Source organism: Typopeltis vanoorti, chromosome 7, assembly GCF_054136105.1.
Source record: "Typopeltis vanoorti isolate ZY-2024b chromosome 7, IOZ_Tvanoo_1.0, whole genome shotgun sequence".
Lineage (NCBI taxonomy): Eukaryota > Metazoa > Arthropoda > Arachnida > Uropygi > Thelyphonidae > Typopeltis > Typopeltis vanoorti.
In genome coordinates, this window is record NC_143555.1 from 33,237,834 (window position 1) to 33,251,572 (window position 13,739).

The 13,739-nt window shown below is 36.1% G+C and overlaps 1 protein-coding gene across 1 annotated transcript in view; it reads left to right on the plus strand.

The window, feature by feature from the left end:
• Positions 1–13,739, plus strand: part of LOC150104570 (peptidyl-prolyl cis-trans isomerase-like) — a 53,844-nt gene that overhangs the window by 36,491 nt on the left and 3,614 nt on the right. Inside the window, exon 4 of the mRNA XM_090395203.1 lies at positions 2,878–2,953. Within this exon, the coding sequence (XP_090251329.1) occupies positions 2,878–2,953 (76 nt within the window). The remainder of the gene's footprint in view (positions 1–2,877; positions 2,954–13,739) is intronic.

Sequence of the window (13,739 nt, forward strand, 5' to 3'; positions counted from 1 at the left end):
GTGCTACAGCTGTTCTATTTTCTCACTCACTAATTCAACTTATGCTTTGGAAGTGCCATCTTTGCAAGTGTGTGTGACTGCCTGACGTAAGCATCATGGCATTGAAATGAGTCTCTTGTAAACAAGACTGCATTTCTTCAATGTTGGTAAGCTCATTATTTCCTTTTCTCGAGGTTACGTTACAGAACTAAAAATTAAATTAGATAAATCCTTTTTTTAAAATATTGCAATTGCGGTTTTCGACAGGCCTTAAGTATACAAAGATTGTTTAAACATTTCTAATTACAAGAAATGTATTTTTTGCTATACATTTAGGAAATGTTTATACATACCTGAAAAAATAATAAAACCAAAGCTTATCCTTTTTTTTTATTTAATCAAAATTGGCTTCTGCTGGAAAAAAAAAGATAATCTAGTATTGCGAAATAACAGATATCCTACATCCTGACTGTCATCATTCTTTACAATCAGGGAATGACCAATAGAGGAAATGTCTTTTTGATATGGGATTTCCCAAAAATGTAAGAAATACATTTTGACATTTCTTGTAGAAATGTCAATCAAAATGGGATATTTTGATTGACATTTTAGGTATAGGCACAGCTTTAGTTCTGACTACCTTTTTTTTTTCATATAAACTTCCTTAAAACATCTGTAAAAGCATGCTGTTAGGATTTCCATTTCTAATCCACTTAATAACCATGTTCAAACTGTTGTACGATCAAGGAGCATAAGTTTCTGTTCTGCATAAAGGCTAAATATATGAATTGCAACAGAGAATGTCCAGCTTTTTAATATTCCAAAGTTAGAAAGAAGATAGATTTCTGATGCTGAAGTGACTAACAAAATGTTTAGAATAATAGGCTTTGATTGGGATTTTCTATAGTGGAGGATGTTATAACATATGAACTGTTATATTGCTCAACTAACATTTAGTAAACTAAAACCCACTACTCCAGAAATAATGGCAAGAATACAACCAGGAATGTGGATACTTCCTATATCCACTGAATTAATATGGGGAAATTCCAGAAATATAACAATATCCTTCGTACATCTTGAATAATCCTAGATTCATTGGTTGAGTGGTTAGCATCTATCCAGTAGGAAAAAGTGGGTTTAGAATCAGTGTGTGGCAGGAATATATGCACAGTACCAATCTATAGGTTTGATTTATAACCTTTAGTCTCTGGGGTCGCAACCCCCAAGGGGTCAGTATTTTTTGGTGGTGGGGGATTGCATGGTTATTTTTAGCTGCAATTGTTTTTATAGGAAATTCCACTTATTTCAATTACACTGCAATATTCTATTACTGTAATGTTGTTTTTATTATAAATGAAGAGAAGTGATTAAGGCCCAGATACTTAAAACAATATCATAGGCCTGCCATGTTCATACATATTAAATATTTCATATTTTAATTACTTTCTATGGTAGGCCTTTAATATTTTTTCAAATTTCTGCTATGTTGGACCTAGATTCACTAATTAGAATAAAATTCTATTACAAAAAAAACAACTGAAAAATATTCACTGTGCAAAATTCAATATCAAATCAGTCTCAATGTTTGAATAACACTGGTCAAATATGTAGTGTTGAAGATCACTTTAATTTTTGCTGATACCTCATGTTTGCAAATGACCACAGTGGGCAGTCTGCAAACTGGTATGAACTTAGTTTGCTGATAGTCAACCACCATTAGTTGATGCCATGATGAAACCAGCCACTTGCTATCAAACAAGGGTTAGCTACTGCTTGTACTTCCTAAAATCTAAAGAAACTGATCTCAGACATTGATCCTACAGGAAGTTTTCAGCAGCTGTGCAAGCATCATATGAAGTTGCATTGGAAATTGCCAGACAAAAAAAAAATCTTACACGATTGGAGAAATGATCAACAAGCAGTGCATGTTGAAGATGAAGTTGATTCTTGGGAAAGCCAGCAAGATGTAACAAATATCTGTCCAATAATACTATTCAGGGTGTATTTCAGGTACATCCGTAGATGTTGGAAGATCAGGTTTTGAATAAAATAGAAGTTACTCCATTGTTTTTTTTGTTGTATTCATTAGAAATGAGTTTCTATGGAAACATTGCTCAATCTGTAGTTATAGAAACTTGTTCTTCCTCCATTGTACCAATAGAAAAAGCATTTTTCACCTGGCAGATGCACTTTGAGTTTACAGTTACATGAATTTAAACAATTAGTTAGCAGTATTACTATCTCTTAACTGTTTTAGAGAATTTATTTTTTGGGGAGAAAGAGCTAAAATTAGCTGCTTATGCTAGCTTTTGGAGCACTTCGCTTGTGCACGAAATGCAGTTGTCTAGTCTTTTTTTAAGCAGCAGTTAATACTCTTCTGTTCAGTGAGAAAATCTACAGTTATGCCCAATATCACTAGGTAAGAATAACTTTTAGTGATATGCCTTATTTAGCTGTTGGTATTTGGTAAAGGCTGTGCTCGGTATACTTTGATCCATAGCCTGGTACTGGTCATCAGGAATAAGGTTTCTAAGTTATTAGAGAAAATGAGTTTCTATGAATTCTGAAGCTCTAAATAATTAAAAATGACGTGACCTGTTAGTGTAATAACATGCATACTTTAAATTGGACAACAGGTATGAACTAGGGCCTGTTGTCTAGCCAGTAATATTGGATACCTGTAAAAGTGTATGAATGTTTTTTGCATGTGTGTGTGTATGATTTCCTGAATTTTTATTGGGGGGGGGGGGACTAAAATTACATGGAAACTGGTCTTTCAGCTCCAAAACTTGGAAAATAGTGATAATATAAAATCTGAACATTACAATGTCTATTCACCAACTGCATGTTTAAATTGTTTTTAGTAAGTGATATTGCATGGTATGTTTATTATAGGTATTCTTTCAATGGCAAATGCAGGACCCAACACAAATGGATCGCAGTTCTTTGTTACCACTACAAAAACTACATGGTAAGTGATGGTTTTTTAAACTATGATTGAATAGTTTTCACATGATTTTCTTCCAATGTAGTGCCTTTCTAACATAATCAAAGGATGCCCTTTTGGAGTGGGAAGAAACCTGGGTTTAGAAGCCTGATTAAGGATTCAAAAATGGGTGAGCAGGCAGTTGGAAACTGCAGTTTAAAGGTTATGTGGGCAATAATGGTAAATCCTATGAAATTGCTAGAGAATATCCAGACATTTGCTTCCATAGCTTAATCATCTAAACCAACCATCCAACTGGAACCAGAGGTCTAGACTCCGCGAACTTGTAATTTTTGAAATTTTTACCAGATAACAGATCCGGGTCCCTTTGTATACCACTAATAGTCTGACAAAATTGAGAGCGAACTTCAATTCCTGCAACCTGAAACAGTGGAAGATGGAAAAGAGGTTATAACTCAGACCTTGGATTTGTTAGCTAATAGAATATCTAATCTGTGCACTAAACAGGTACTAGCACCAATCCCAAGTTCACAACATAGACCAATAATGCTGCGAGTTTTCCCACCAGTCCAAATTAAGGAGATCCCACCTAGACGTTTTAATTTAAAAAAAAAAAAAGCCAACTGGGAACAGTTCTCGAGAATTAGACAAACCTGACCAACATTTCACCAAACCAGGTTTATGTCCAATCCTCTAGAGAACATACCAGGCACATCCCAAGAGGCTGTATTGTAGAACATGTTATATTCCAGGTTTTACAGAGCACAACTTGGAAATATATGAAAGATATTGTGACATGTGATAAAGATCCATATTCATCGGAAGCAATTGATGCAGGAGAGGAACTTATAGCAGCACTGTCTAAAAAAAGAAGTCAACATAGCACGAAAGCCTGGTTCTTACTCAAAAAATTATTTGGTGACCCCCCACAACAGCAGCAACTGAAGACTGTCCATAAATGCAAACCAAATGCAACTCAGCTATCTCTGAATGGTAAACCAAGTACCGAAGGAAAAATATCTAAAGATTAAATTAAAAAAGTTAGGGATTCAGAAAATCTTCAAAGCACCATTTACTAAAGAACTAGAAAAAGCCTTAAAACTAGGAAAACCTGCCGGTATAGATGATCAGAAATGGGATACTAAGGAATCTGGAAGAAAAGGTAACAGAATGGTTGTTAGATTTTTTCAACTTTTGTTGGAAATTTACTAAAACACCCAGCATATGGAGGCAAACGAAAATATCTATCCTGAAACCAGGTAAACCTGCTGAGGATCCAAAGAGCTACAGCTCTCCAGTGTTATACATAGGAGAGCTATAGCTCTCCTATGTATAACACTGAAGCTGTATGAGAGGTTAATCTTGAACAGACTGTCCAGAAATAAAGTGCTGATAAAAGAACAGGCAGGATTTAGACCAGGAAGATCATGCACTGGACAAGTATTAAACTTAACACAGCTTATTGAGGATGGCTTTGAAAGAAGGATTAGCAACAGGAGCTGTATTTATAGATTTGACAGCAGCATATGACACTAAATCTTAGAAAGCTTATACTCAAAATTTGCAGCATGACAAACAGCTATCAGTTAGTGGAGCTATTTAGGGGTTGCTGCTGTTCATGAGGAGATTCTTGCTTGATTTTCAATGAAAAAAGAGCAGATGGTGTATCCAGAAAAATGGTCTACCTCAGGGAAGTGTGCAATCTCCCCTCTTCAATATATATACTAATAACCAATCTATAAACACATGGTCAAGAACTTCTTATATGCAGATGACTGGGCAATAGCTTATCAAGCAAAATCCTTTGACATTGAGAAGCAGCTCATGAAAGAGCTAGAAACCCTTGCTGTTTACTGTAAGGAAAGCCAACTGAAACCAAATCCCAGTAAAACCCAAATGTCTTTTCCATCTCAATAATAGGGAAGTGAGGAGAGAGTTGAATATAGAATGGAACAGTGTGAAACTGGTCAATTATCCAAATCCAACTTACCTAGGTGTTACACTAGATAGGACCTAAATTATAAGTGACACATAGAGAAGATGGCAGCTAAAACTCAAACGTAATATTCTGTGCCGATTAACATAATCTTGGTGGGGTACTGTGCACCTCTGCTTTTCGACAGCCGAGTATGCTAGCCCTGTTTGGGAAAGATCATCACATGTCAGAATTATTGATAAGGTTCTTCATGAAACATGTCAGCACATTACCAGCTTCCTTTAAGCCTACAAAAATACTTATTGTCTGGTATTGCACCTCCTCACATCAGGAGGACTACACAGTAGATATGAGCGGAAACAACTAAATGATGAACGGCATCCTTTGTATGGACATCTTGCAGTACATAAGAGGCTAAGCTCAAGGAAAAGTTTTATTCACTCAGTGGAACTGTTTGTTGATTCCATAAAATCTACAAGGACAACAATGTGGCAAGAGCAATCTCCAGAGGCTCTGAACTTAAACAAATCTCTTCCTTCTGGCTTACATCTTGACTGGCAAAGATGGAAGATATTGAATAGACTTTGTTCCAGAATGGACAGATTAAAGCAGAATATGGCCAGGTGGGGCTACACAGACAATGACAGCTGTTCCTGTGGTGAAACAAACCATGGATCATCTTCTGCAATGCTGCTTAATAGACAATAATATGTACCTGAGAAGATTTAATGCAGTGTAATGAAACAGCTTTAAAGTATATTAGTCACTGGATGAGTGAAATTTGATATTTTATGTTTTTGTTTAATATTTCATACAAGTGGCATTTTTGTCTTTTAATGTATGCTTTTAATACCTATGCATTTAATCATATGTATGTTCTTACATTTTCTATAGTTCGCACACGAAATAAAATAAGTGTGGAATGCTCTTCGTTGTTAACACTTATAGTTATTTGTGGTGTTGATCCCTTGGTTTTGAATGATTTTTAGCTTATTTTACTTATATTTAATCTCATTGCTTTTATTTAAGTGTTTTTTTTTTAACATCACTCACTTAAAAGTGATCAAATAAAATCTTAAGTGAGATCTAATTCAGTGTTACTAGGGCACAATTCATATCAATATAAAATAAGGCAGAAGTGATTCAACTGTGCTATTCTGGTATAACAAATGTTTGCTATACTAGTTTTACAACTATTTATGATATGAAGAAGCAAAGAAAATGCTGAAATTCTTTGTAGAGAGAGATTCCAAGAAGCAGGCAAGTGATAGAAAATTAATGAAAAATGGTAACAGTACAGAGCAGGATCAAGTGATGAATAGTTTTTGATAGTGGACTGTGAGGTGAATTTGTTTAGATAGCTTAAGGTATTCCAGGCATGTGTAAGTATAATTAAGATTGGCATTAAAGGTTTAATGTAATTTTCATCCATGAAGTGGTGAAAAAATTGCCTAAAAACCATGAAGGTGCATGCGGTCAAATTTACTGAGTCTGTTAATCCTGATCATGTGTATAATGCTGATGCAGTTGTATTATACTGGTGATGCATGCTGCAAATGACATTGACAGCAGAGGATAAACAGTCCACAGGATTCAGATTAAGGATAGTTACATATGGCTCACATGCAGCAGTTATGCACTGATGTAAGCTGCTTGCAATAGGGGGGACTAGATGCCCTTGGAAAGCATTAATTTACCCTGAGACTATGCAAATAAATCTGCATTACTACAGAGAAAAGTTATAGAATGGTTTGAAAAAGGCTATTTTTTTCCCTGAATCCTGAGCACACTGCACTTGTAGGACCTACTGGAAGATTACAAAATTCTTATTCTGAACAACTGTTTTTAGAGCTGAACTGCTATAATAAAGTGTTCATGCATTGTAAGGGATATATAGGGTTGGCATTAAATACCACCACCAAACTACATTCCTTATCCAAGACAAAGGAATATTCTGTTCTATGTAGATATTGCTCACTTTTTGTGAAATGGTTCAGCTATTATAAAGGCTTGTAAACCTGTAGAAATACTTATTCAGAGCATCTAATGTAAATGCTCTTGTTTGTTATTACCTGAAAGAAGTTATGACCATCACTAAAGAAATGAGTTGTGGTCTGGCTTGATGCTAGCTAATTATCCTGATGTAAATATTGGCAGTGACCTTTTCTGGATGTAATATATCAAAGGAGAAAAGTTCATGAGTGGTTATGCAAAATTATGGGATTTTCTGCCAAAGGTGTAGCAGTTAGGCTTCATGAACAAAATCCTATCACCTAGCTAGCACTACAAACATGGTTTGATCTTGGTGGTTTCTCATCTTAGTTGTTTGTGATTAGCTCTATATTCCAGTAAAATTCTAAATTTTTGCCATTTTGGGAACAATACTATTGCAAATGCAATTAAACTATCATTTCTATTAATATTTCATTAACTCATTTTAATGCTTGTATTATCATAATGATCAAATTCATGCCATGTACTCTCAAGGGGTGTATAGATATGATAGTACAATACTAAATGAAAAATTTACATCATAACTAACTTCCTATCTACAATTTTCCTCCAAATCAGTCTGTTACTTGTCAAGACTCCAACATTATCAGATCTTATATTTCTATTGTCTAAGGCACTTTGTACTGTATCAATCCACCTTTATCTTGGTCTTCCGCTGGTTCGTTTTCCTCGCCCATTCTGTTTGAGTGACCATACCACCTGAGATTAGCTCTGCTAACGCATTCCTGGATGCTGACAATGTCAAGTTCTTTCCTAATATCCTTGTTTTCAATATGATATTGCCATTGATGCCACCTGTTCATGCTTTTAATCTTTCGACCATTAACTTTTAACCATTATTTAAATCTTTTAACCATTAGAGCCAGAAGGGTCTAATGCCTTAGACCCTTCTGGCTCTAAGGCATTTCAACTACAAGTGGATGCCTTAGAGCAGTGGTGGTGAACTTTTATGTGTGTCTGGCAAAAGTTTACAAATTGAGTTGCTGATGTGCTGGGCAAGTTTTAGTAGGGGAAAAATTAATAGAAAATTAATTTATAATATGTATAATATTATAAATAATAATTTTATAAATATTTTATTTTATTTATAATTATATATATATATATATATATATATATATATATATATATATATATATATATATATATATATATATATATAGTTTTATGAAAAAAATTGAATGATCATTCTGTCATATATATAATCAGTGTAAAATTGATTATTGTATTATTAAATTGATTTTAATGATGTTGGTTTGAAGAAAAAGAAACGGTAGTGAGAAAAATATTTATGCATGTAATTCGCCATAGAAGTCAGCTGAGCAGGGGAAACAGCAGAAGGATGTCAGCTTGTCGGTGAAATGCTTATCATATTTACTCTAATATAACTTGCCCTCGCGTATAACTCTCACCCCTGATTTTACTTCACGAAAAAAGACATTAAAAAGTTTTGCCTATACCTCACACATGAAAAATGTTTAAACTTGTTCACATCGAGGCGATAGTAAGATAGTAACTCGCTTTCTGCAGTAACATTTTTTTCCCAACAGCCATTATACTGCAGATGCAAGAAAAACAAGTAGTTTTATTGTATCCCTGAATAAGGCATAGAGGCTTTTGCAGTATGTGTAATATATTTCTCAACAAATAGTGCAATTTGAGACAGCTGGAATAAAAACGGTTCTAACTAATGAATCACATGTCCCCTCTCACAGAAACTATGCTTTATAGACTCGAGCAAAACCATGTTTCACCGAAACACAATATCTAAATAAAAACTATTGTCCAATTTTTCAGTTACATGAAATAAGTGTTTGTTTTATTGCATTTGAAATTCTCGATGTCATTTGACAGATGACAGAGGCTAACTTCAAATAAAATTCTACCAAGAATTTTATTTGAAGTTAGCCTCTTTGTTTGGCAAACCAGGCTGGAACATGGAACATGCCATATTCCAGCCTGGTTTGCCGAGTGGGTAATGTATCTGCTCTTCAGCCAAAAGGTTAGGGGTTCGAATGCTGCCGTGGGCATAGATGTTTGCGATTCTCTGTGGGAATACCAGTGGTGGTCGGCGATAGATAACGTTGGTGTAGTTGGTGATTGAATGGTGGAGACGGAGTTGTAGAGCATGTGCTCTCTTTCGATGAGCCCTTTGACTCCCTGGAGGTGTCAAATAATAATAATATTGAATGTGAGTTTGCCTGCTAGCTCAAACAACTAGCAATAAATTTAACCAAGGGTTGACACTTTGTGTGAGTTGAGCCTGCCAATAATGAGAAGTTCCGTCGGAACGATAAACGACAACCCCGTCGTGAATGTGTTAAAACTAAGAAATATATAGTAATGTTGGTTGGAATTCGGTTGAAAAGAGTTAGCATTTCAACTCAATTGTCAGTTGCCTTTGTCTTTGGATCACATGATCTTTTGTTAATACCGCACCAATCATTTGCATGTCTCCATAGCTGCTCTCTCTCATGTAAAACAAAATTGAATTTCTACGTATTGTAACCTCAACCTATTAGGTCACATGAGATTGCAGAGCAGGACCAATGAGTACTGGAGCCCATGGTGCAAAAAAAAAAAAAAAAATCTTTTTTTTTTTTTTTTGAAATATTTGCCAAATTCTTAAATGCCTATGCAAGCAGTGTTAGCATAACACCTATCAGAGGCTGAAGAACATTGGTTTCCATGGCCACACTGCTACATACCAGAATTTTTTTTGACTAGTAAAGAAATCAGAACTGGCACTTGTGTTGTTTATGTAATGTCAATTCATTTACACATTTGTCTTGTATTTTTTTACCTTATTGTGACTTGAGGCAATGTTTTTGTTTCTCTGATTTTGTCATATTGGATGTAACTAATAAGTCTCCAAAATGGTGCAGGACTACTGGCACTGAAGCCTGTGGTTGGGGGGGAAAAATCACTTATCCTTGGTTGAAATACTTCCAAGTTCTGAAATGCCTCTGTCAGCACCACAACCATCTTCTCAGGACAGAAGAACATGGATTTCCATGGCTGCAAAGTCACATGCAAGCCTAGCATCAGTGGTGTAAAGCTCACCACCATTGTATTCTATAGCAGTGGAAACTTGTCCTGGATTTGAATGCTGTTTTATCATCAAACAAATGGGTTTAACATATACCAAGAGAACACTGAATGTTCTATTCCAGTGGTGGCAAACCTTTTTATGTGCATGTACCAGAAATTCACAAATAGAGTTGCTGATGTGCCAGGCAGTTTTTAATAGGGGAAAATTAATAGAAAATTAATTTAACAAAAACACACTTATATAAGTGTGTTTAAATTAGTTATCAATTAGTGGACTAATGAAATCGTGTAGCATATTGTAGTTTCCTTAGGCCAATCTCATTAAATTAATTTTCTGCTAATTTTCATTGACATCCCATTCTGATCACCAAAAATTATGTTTGATGATCAGACTAGAATCAATTTTATTGTAATTTAATAATACAATAAAATTGATTATTGTATTATTAAATGTATTTTAATAATACAATATTTAAATATTGTATTATTTAAGCATTGTAACTCACCATAGAAGTCGGCTGAGCAGGGGAAGCAGCAGGATGTCAACTTGTCAGCGAAACTTACCGTATTTACTGGAATATAACTTGCCCTCGCATATAACTCGCACCCCTGGTTTTACTTTGCGAAAAAAAGACAAAGTTTTGCATATACCTCACGCACGGAAAATGTTTAAACATGTTCATGTCGAGGCGGTAGTAACTCGCTTCCCACCCATTATATTGCAGATGCAAGAAAAACTAGTAGTTTATTGTTTCCCTGAATAATGTATAGGGGCTTTTGCAGCCTATAATATTTCTCAACAAATAGTGCAATTATAGACAGCTTGAATAAAAAAAAACACTGCTAACTGCTAAATCACGTGTCCCCTATCACAGAAACTATGCTGTATAAACTCAAGCAAAGCCATAATCGCAAATGACTTTATGCGCAGGTTATGCAGACGGTGTGGAATGAGTTTGATGGGTGAAAGGATTTATACAAGATGGATGGCCTGCATTTGAATGGATTTGGTGTGCAGAAACTGGAAAAAGTGTTGCTGAATGAAGTGAAAATGGATGTGCAGAACCAGGGAAACTAGAACTACCAAGGGGGTGTGGATATGCAGACATCAGTGAGACAATTGAGTGTAAGAACGTATATGATGTACCCGAGCCAGTACTAAGGACAAGAAATCGGAATGGGATAGTTAGAATAACGCATTAAGATAGGGGTGGGACAAAGGGACCTCTGCACTTCATGAAGAGTGTTATTGATGATAGCTGGTGAACTACAGCCAAGAAGAACTGATGTTGTATTGCAGGATAGTGAAAAGAGCTCATTTGAGGCTATTTGGTGTGAGATTGAGACTGGCAGAACAAAATATACAGTTGGATGCTGTTATAGACCAGGTGACAGAATAGATGGTGGAGATAGTATGCATAAGCAAATAGAAGCAATGAATGGAGGGAGGGTAATTATTATGGGGCGAATGGTAATTGATTAGAAGGAGGAGAGGACACGTGAGGAAGGAACTGGATTTTATTCAATTATTAAGGGATAACTATCTGAGACAGCATGTAATTGAAAATTCTAGGGGTTTGAGAGTGCTTGACCTGGTAATAGCATCTGAGAATTTGACTAATGAATATGACCATGTTGTCACCTATTGGTGAGTGTGATCGTAAGCTCTTGACCTGGGAGGTGGTTAAAGGTGTGGAATTTTCAATTAAGATAGGGTATATGTGGAATTACCATGCTGGCAAGTATGACAAGCTTAGGAGATTGCTTAGTTTAGTGCCATGGCATGTAAAGCTGCAAGGGCTGGATGTTGACAGCATGGGAAGTGGTCAAGGAGCATTTACAGGAGGTTATCGCTGATTGTATACCTAGGGTCCAAATAGTAAAACAAGTAGGGGTTAAATGGATGAATAACACCATTAAGCCTGAGCTGGAAAAAAAAAAAAAGAGGGAATTTAAAGAGAAAGATGACCTGCAGGCACACGAATGGTATAAAGTGCAGGCCAGAAGGGTAACGAGGGGTTAAAAAAAAAAAAAAAAAAAAAAAACGCAAATGTGGATAATGAAAGAAAACTAGCTAAAGAGAATCCCAAATAGCTCTTTTCAATATGCTGCAAGCAAAAAAAAAAAAAACTACACGACAGAATGATTTTAAGGAATGACGATGGTAAGGAGGTCATGAATCAGATCAATATAGTGGAATTACTGAGTGAGCACTTTGCAAGAGTATATCATCCTCTTGCAATGAGGATGATATACTCTTGTATATCATCCTGTTTTGGTGACATTGAAAACATGAAGGAACCATTAGCTTATATGGGAATTGTGATGAATGAAGTGGACGTGAATAGTCTATTGCAGAACTTTAATGTGAATACAATCTGTGGGATTGGATGGTATACTGGCACAGGTGTTACGTGAAGCTGCTAAAGAATTATCAGTGCCCTTGACCATGTTGTTTAATCTGAGTCTTAGGTCTGGTTTGGTTCCGAAGGTGTGGAAAGAGGGGAAAATAGTTCCACTGCATAGAGGAGGAATTCTAATCATTGTACTACAACATATGGGAATGGATATAGGGTTGGCGAGATGGACAGGTGGTTGGTTGGTGGAGAGATATCAGAGAGTAGTTTATTCAGGAGTAGAGTCCAAAAGACTGCCTGTGACTAGTGGTGTGCTGCAGGGGTTTTGCTCTTGGATCACTGCTGTTTAATTTGTTCATTAATGATATAGGGAAGGATCTAAGAGGAACGGTTAATTTGTTCGCTGATGATGCAAAGTTGGGTAGGTCAATAGTGAATGCAGAAAATGTCAAAATCTTGCAGGAAGACTTGGATAGATTGGAGTACTTGGCTAAGGAGAATGGATGTCAATTTAATGTGACAAAATGTAAGGTTATGCATTTTGGGGTGAAAAGATTAGCAGCAGTATACCACATTGGTGGAACTGTACTCCAGGTGATTGAGGCCAGGGTCTTTGGAGTGTTAGTGGATAGGGAGATGAAGTTTAGGGGGCACATTGCAAAAGTGGCTAAATCATCTCATCAACTCACTTGGTTGTTAAAAAATACTTTGACGAGCAGAGACAAGCAAGTTATTGCACCTCTGTACTGAGCCTTGATAAGACCTCATCTCGACTACTGTGCCCAGATTTGGTTACCTAGGTTTCTTCTTGATGGGGAGGAGGTAGAGGATCCAGAGATGAGTGACCAAGATGATAGCAGTTCTATAGAATGAACCTTATGAGAATAGGTTGAAGAATTGTGGGTTGCAGAAATTAGTTGATAGGTGGAAAAGGGGAGATATGATTGAGACATTCAAATTGCTAAAGGGTTTCTGTAGGATTAATTCAGAGGATATTTTTGAGATCAGGACTGGTGGTTGGAGAACTAGGGGACACCTATGGAAGTGTGGCAAGAGTGTGGTTAGCAAGGGTGTTAGAGCTGGGTTCTTTACTTTTAGAATGAGTGGAATAAGCTGCCACAGTCTGTAGTGGGTGCTATGACAGTGAATGAGTTCAAGGCAAGGTATGATAGGTACTGTGAGAATGTTGTATAGTTGTGTGGATATGTTTAGGGCCACCCTCATTTACCACTCTAAAAGTAAAGAACCCAACTCTGACACCCTTGATTTGTTTAAAATGTTAGAAGGGTATCCATTCAGAGATGGAACGTTAGCTATTTTCTTCGAATGTCCTGGAGTATATGAAATTCCATGCGCGTGTGGCCTTTTGAATAAGACAGAAGGAACATGTGGGGGGATGTCAATTATAATAGAATTATCACATCTGGTTTAGCTCATCATTTCTCAACATCAA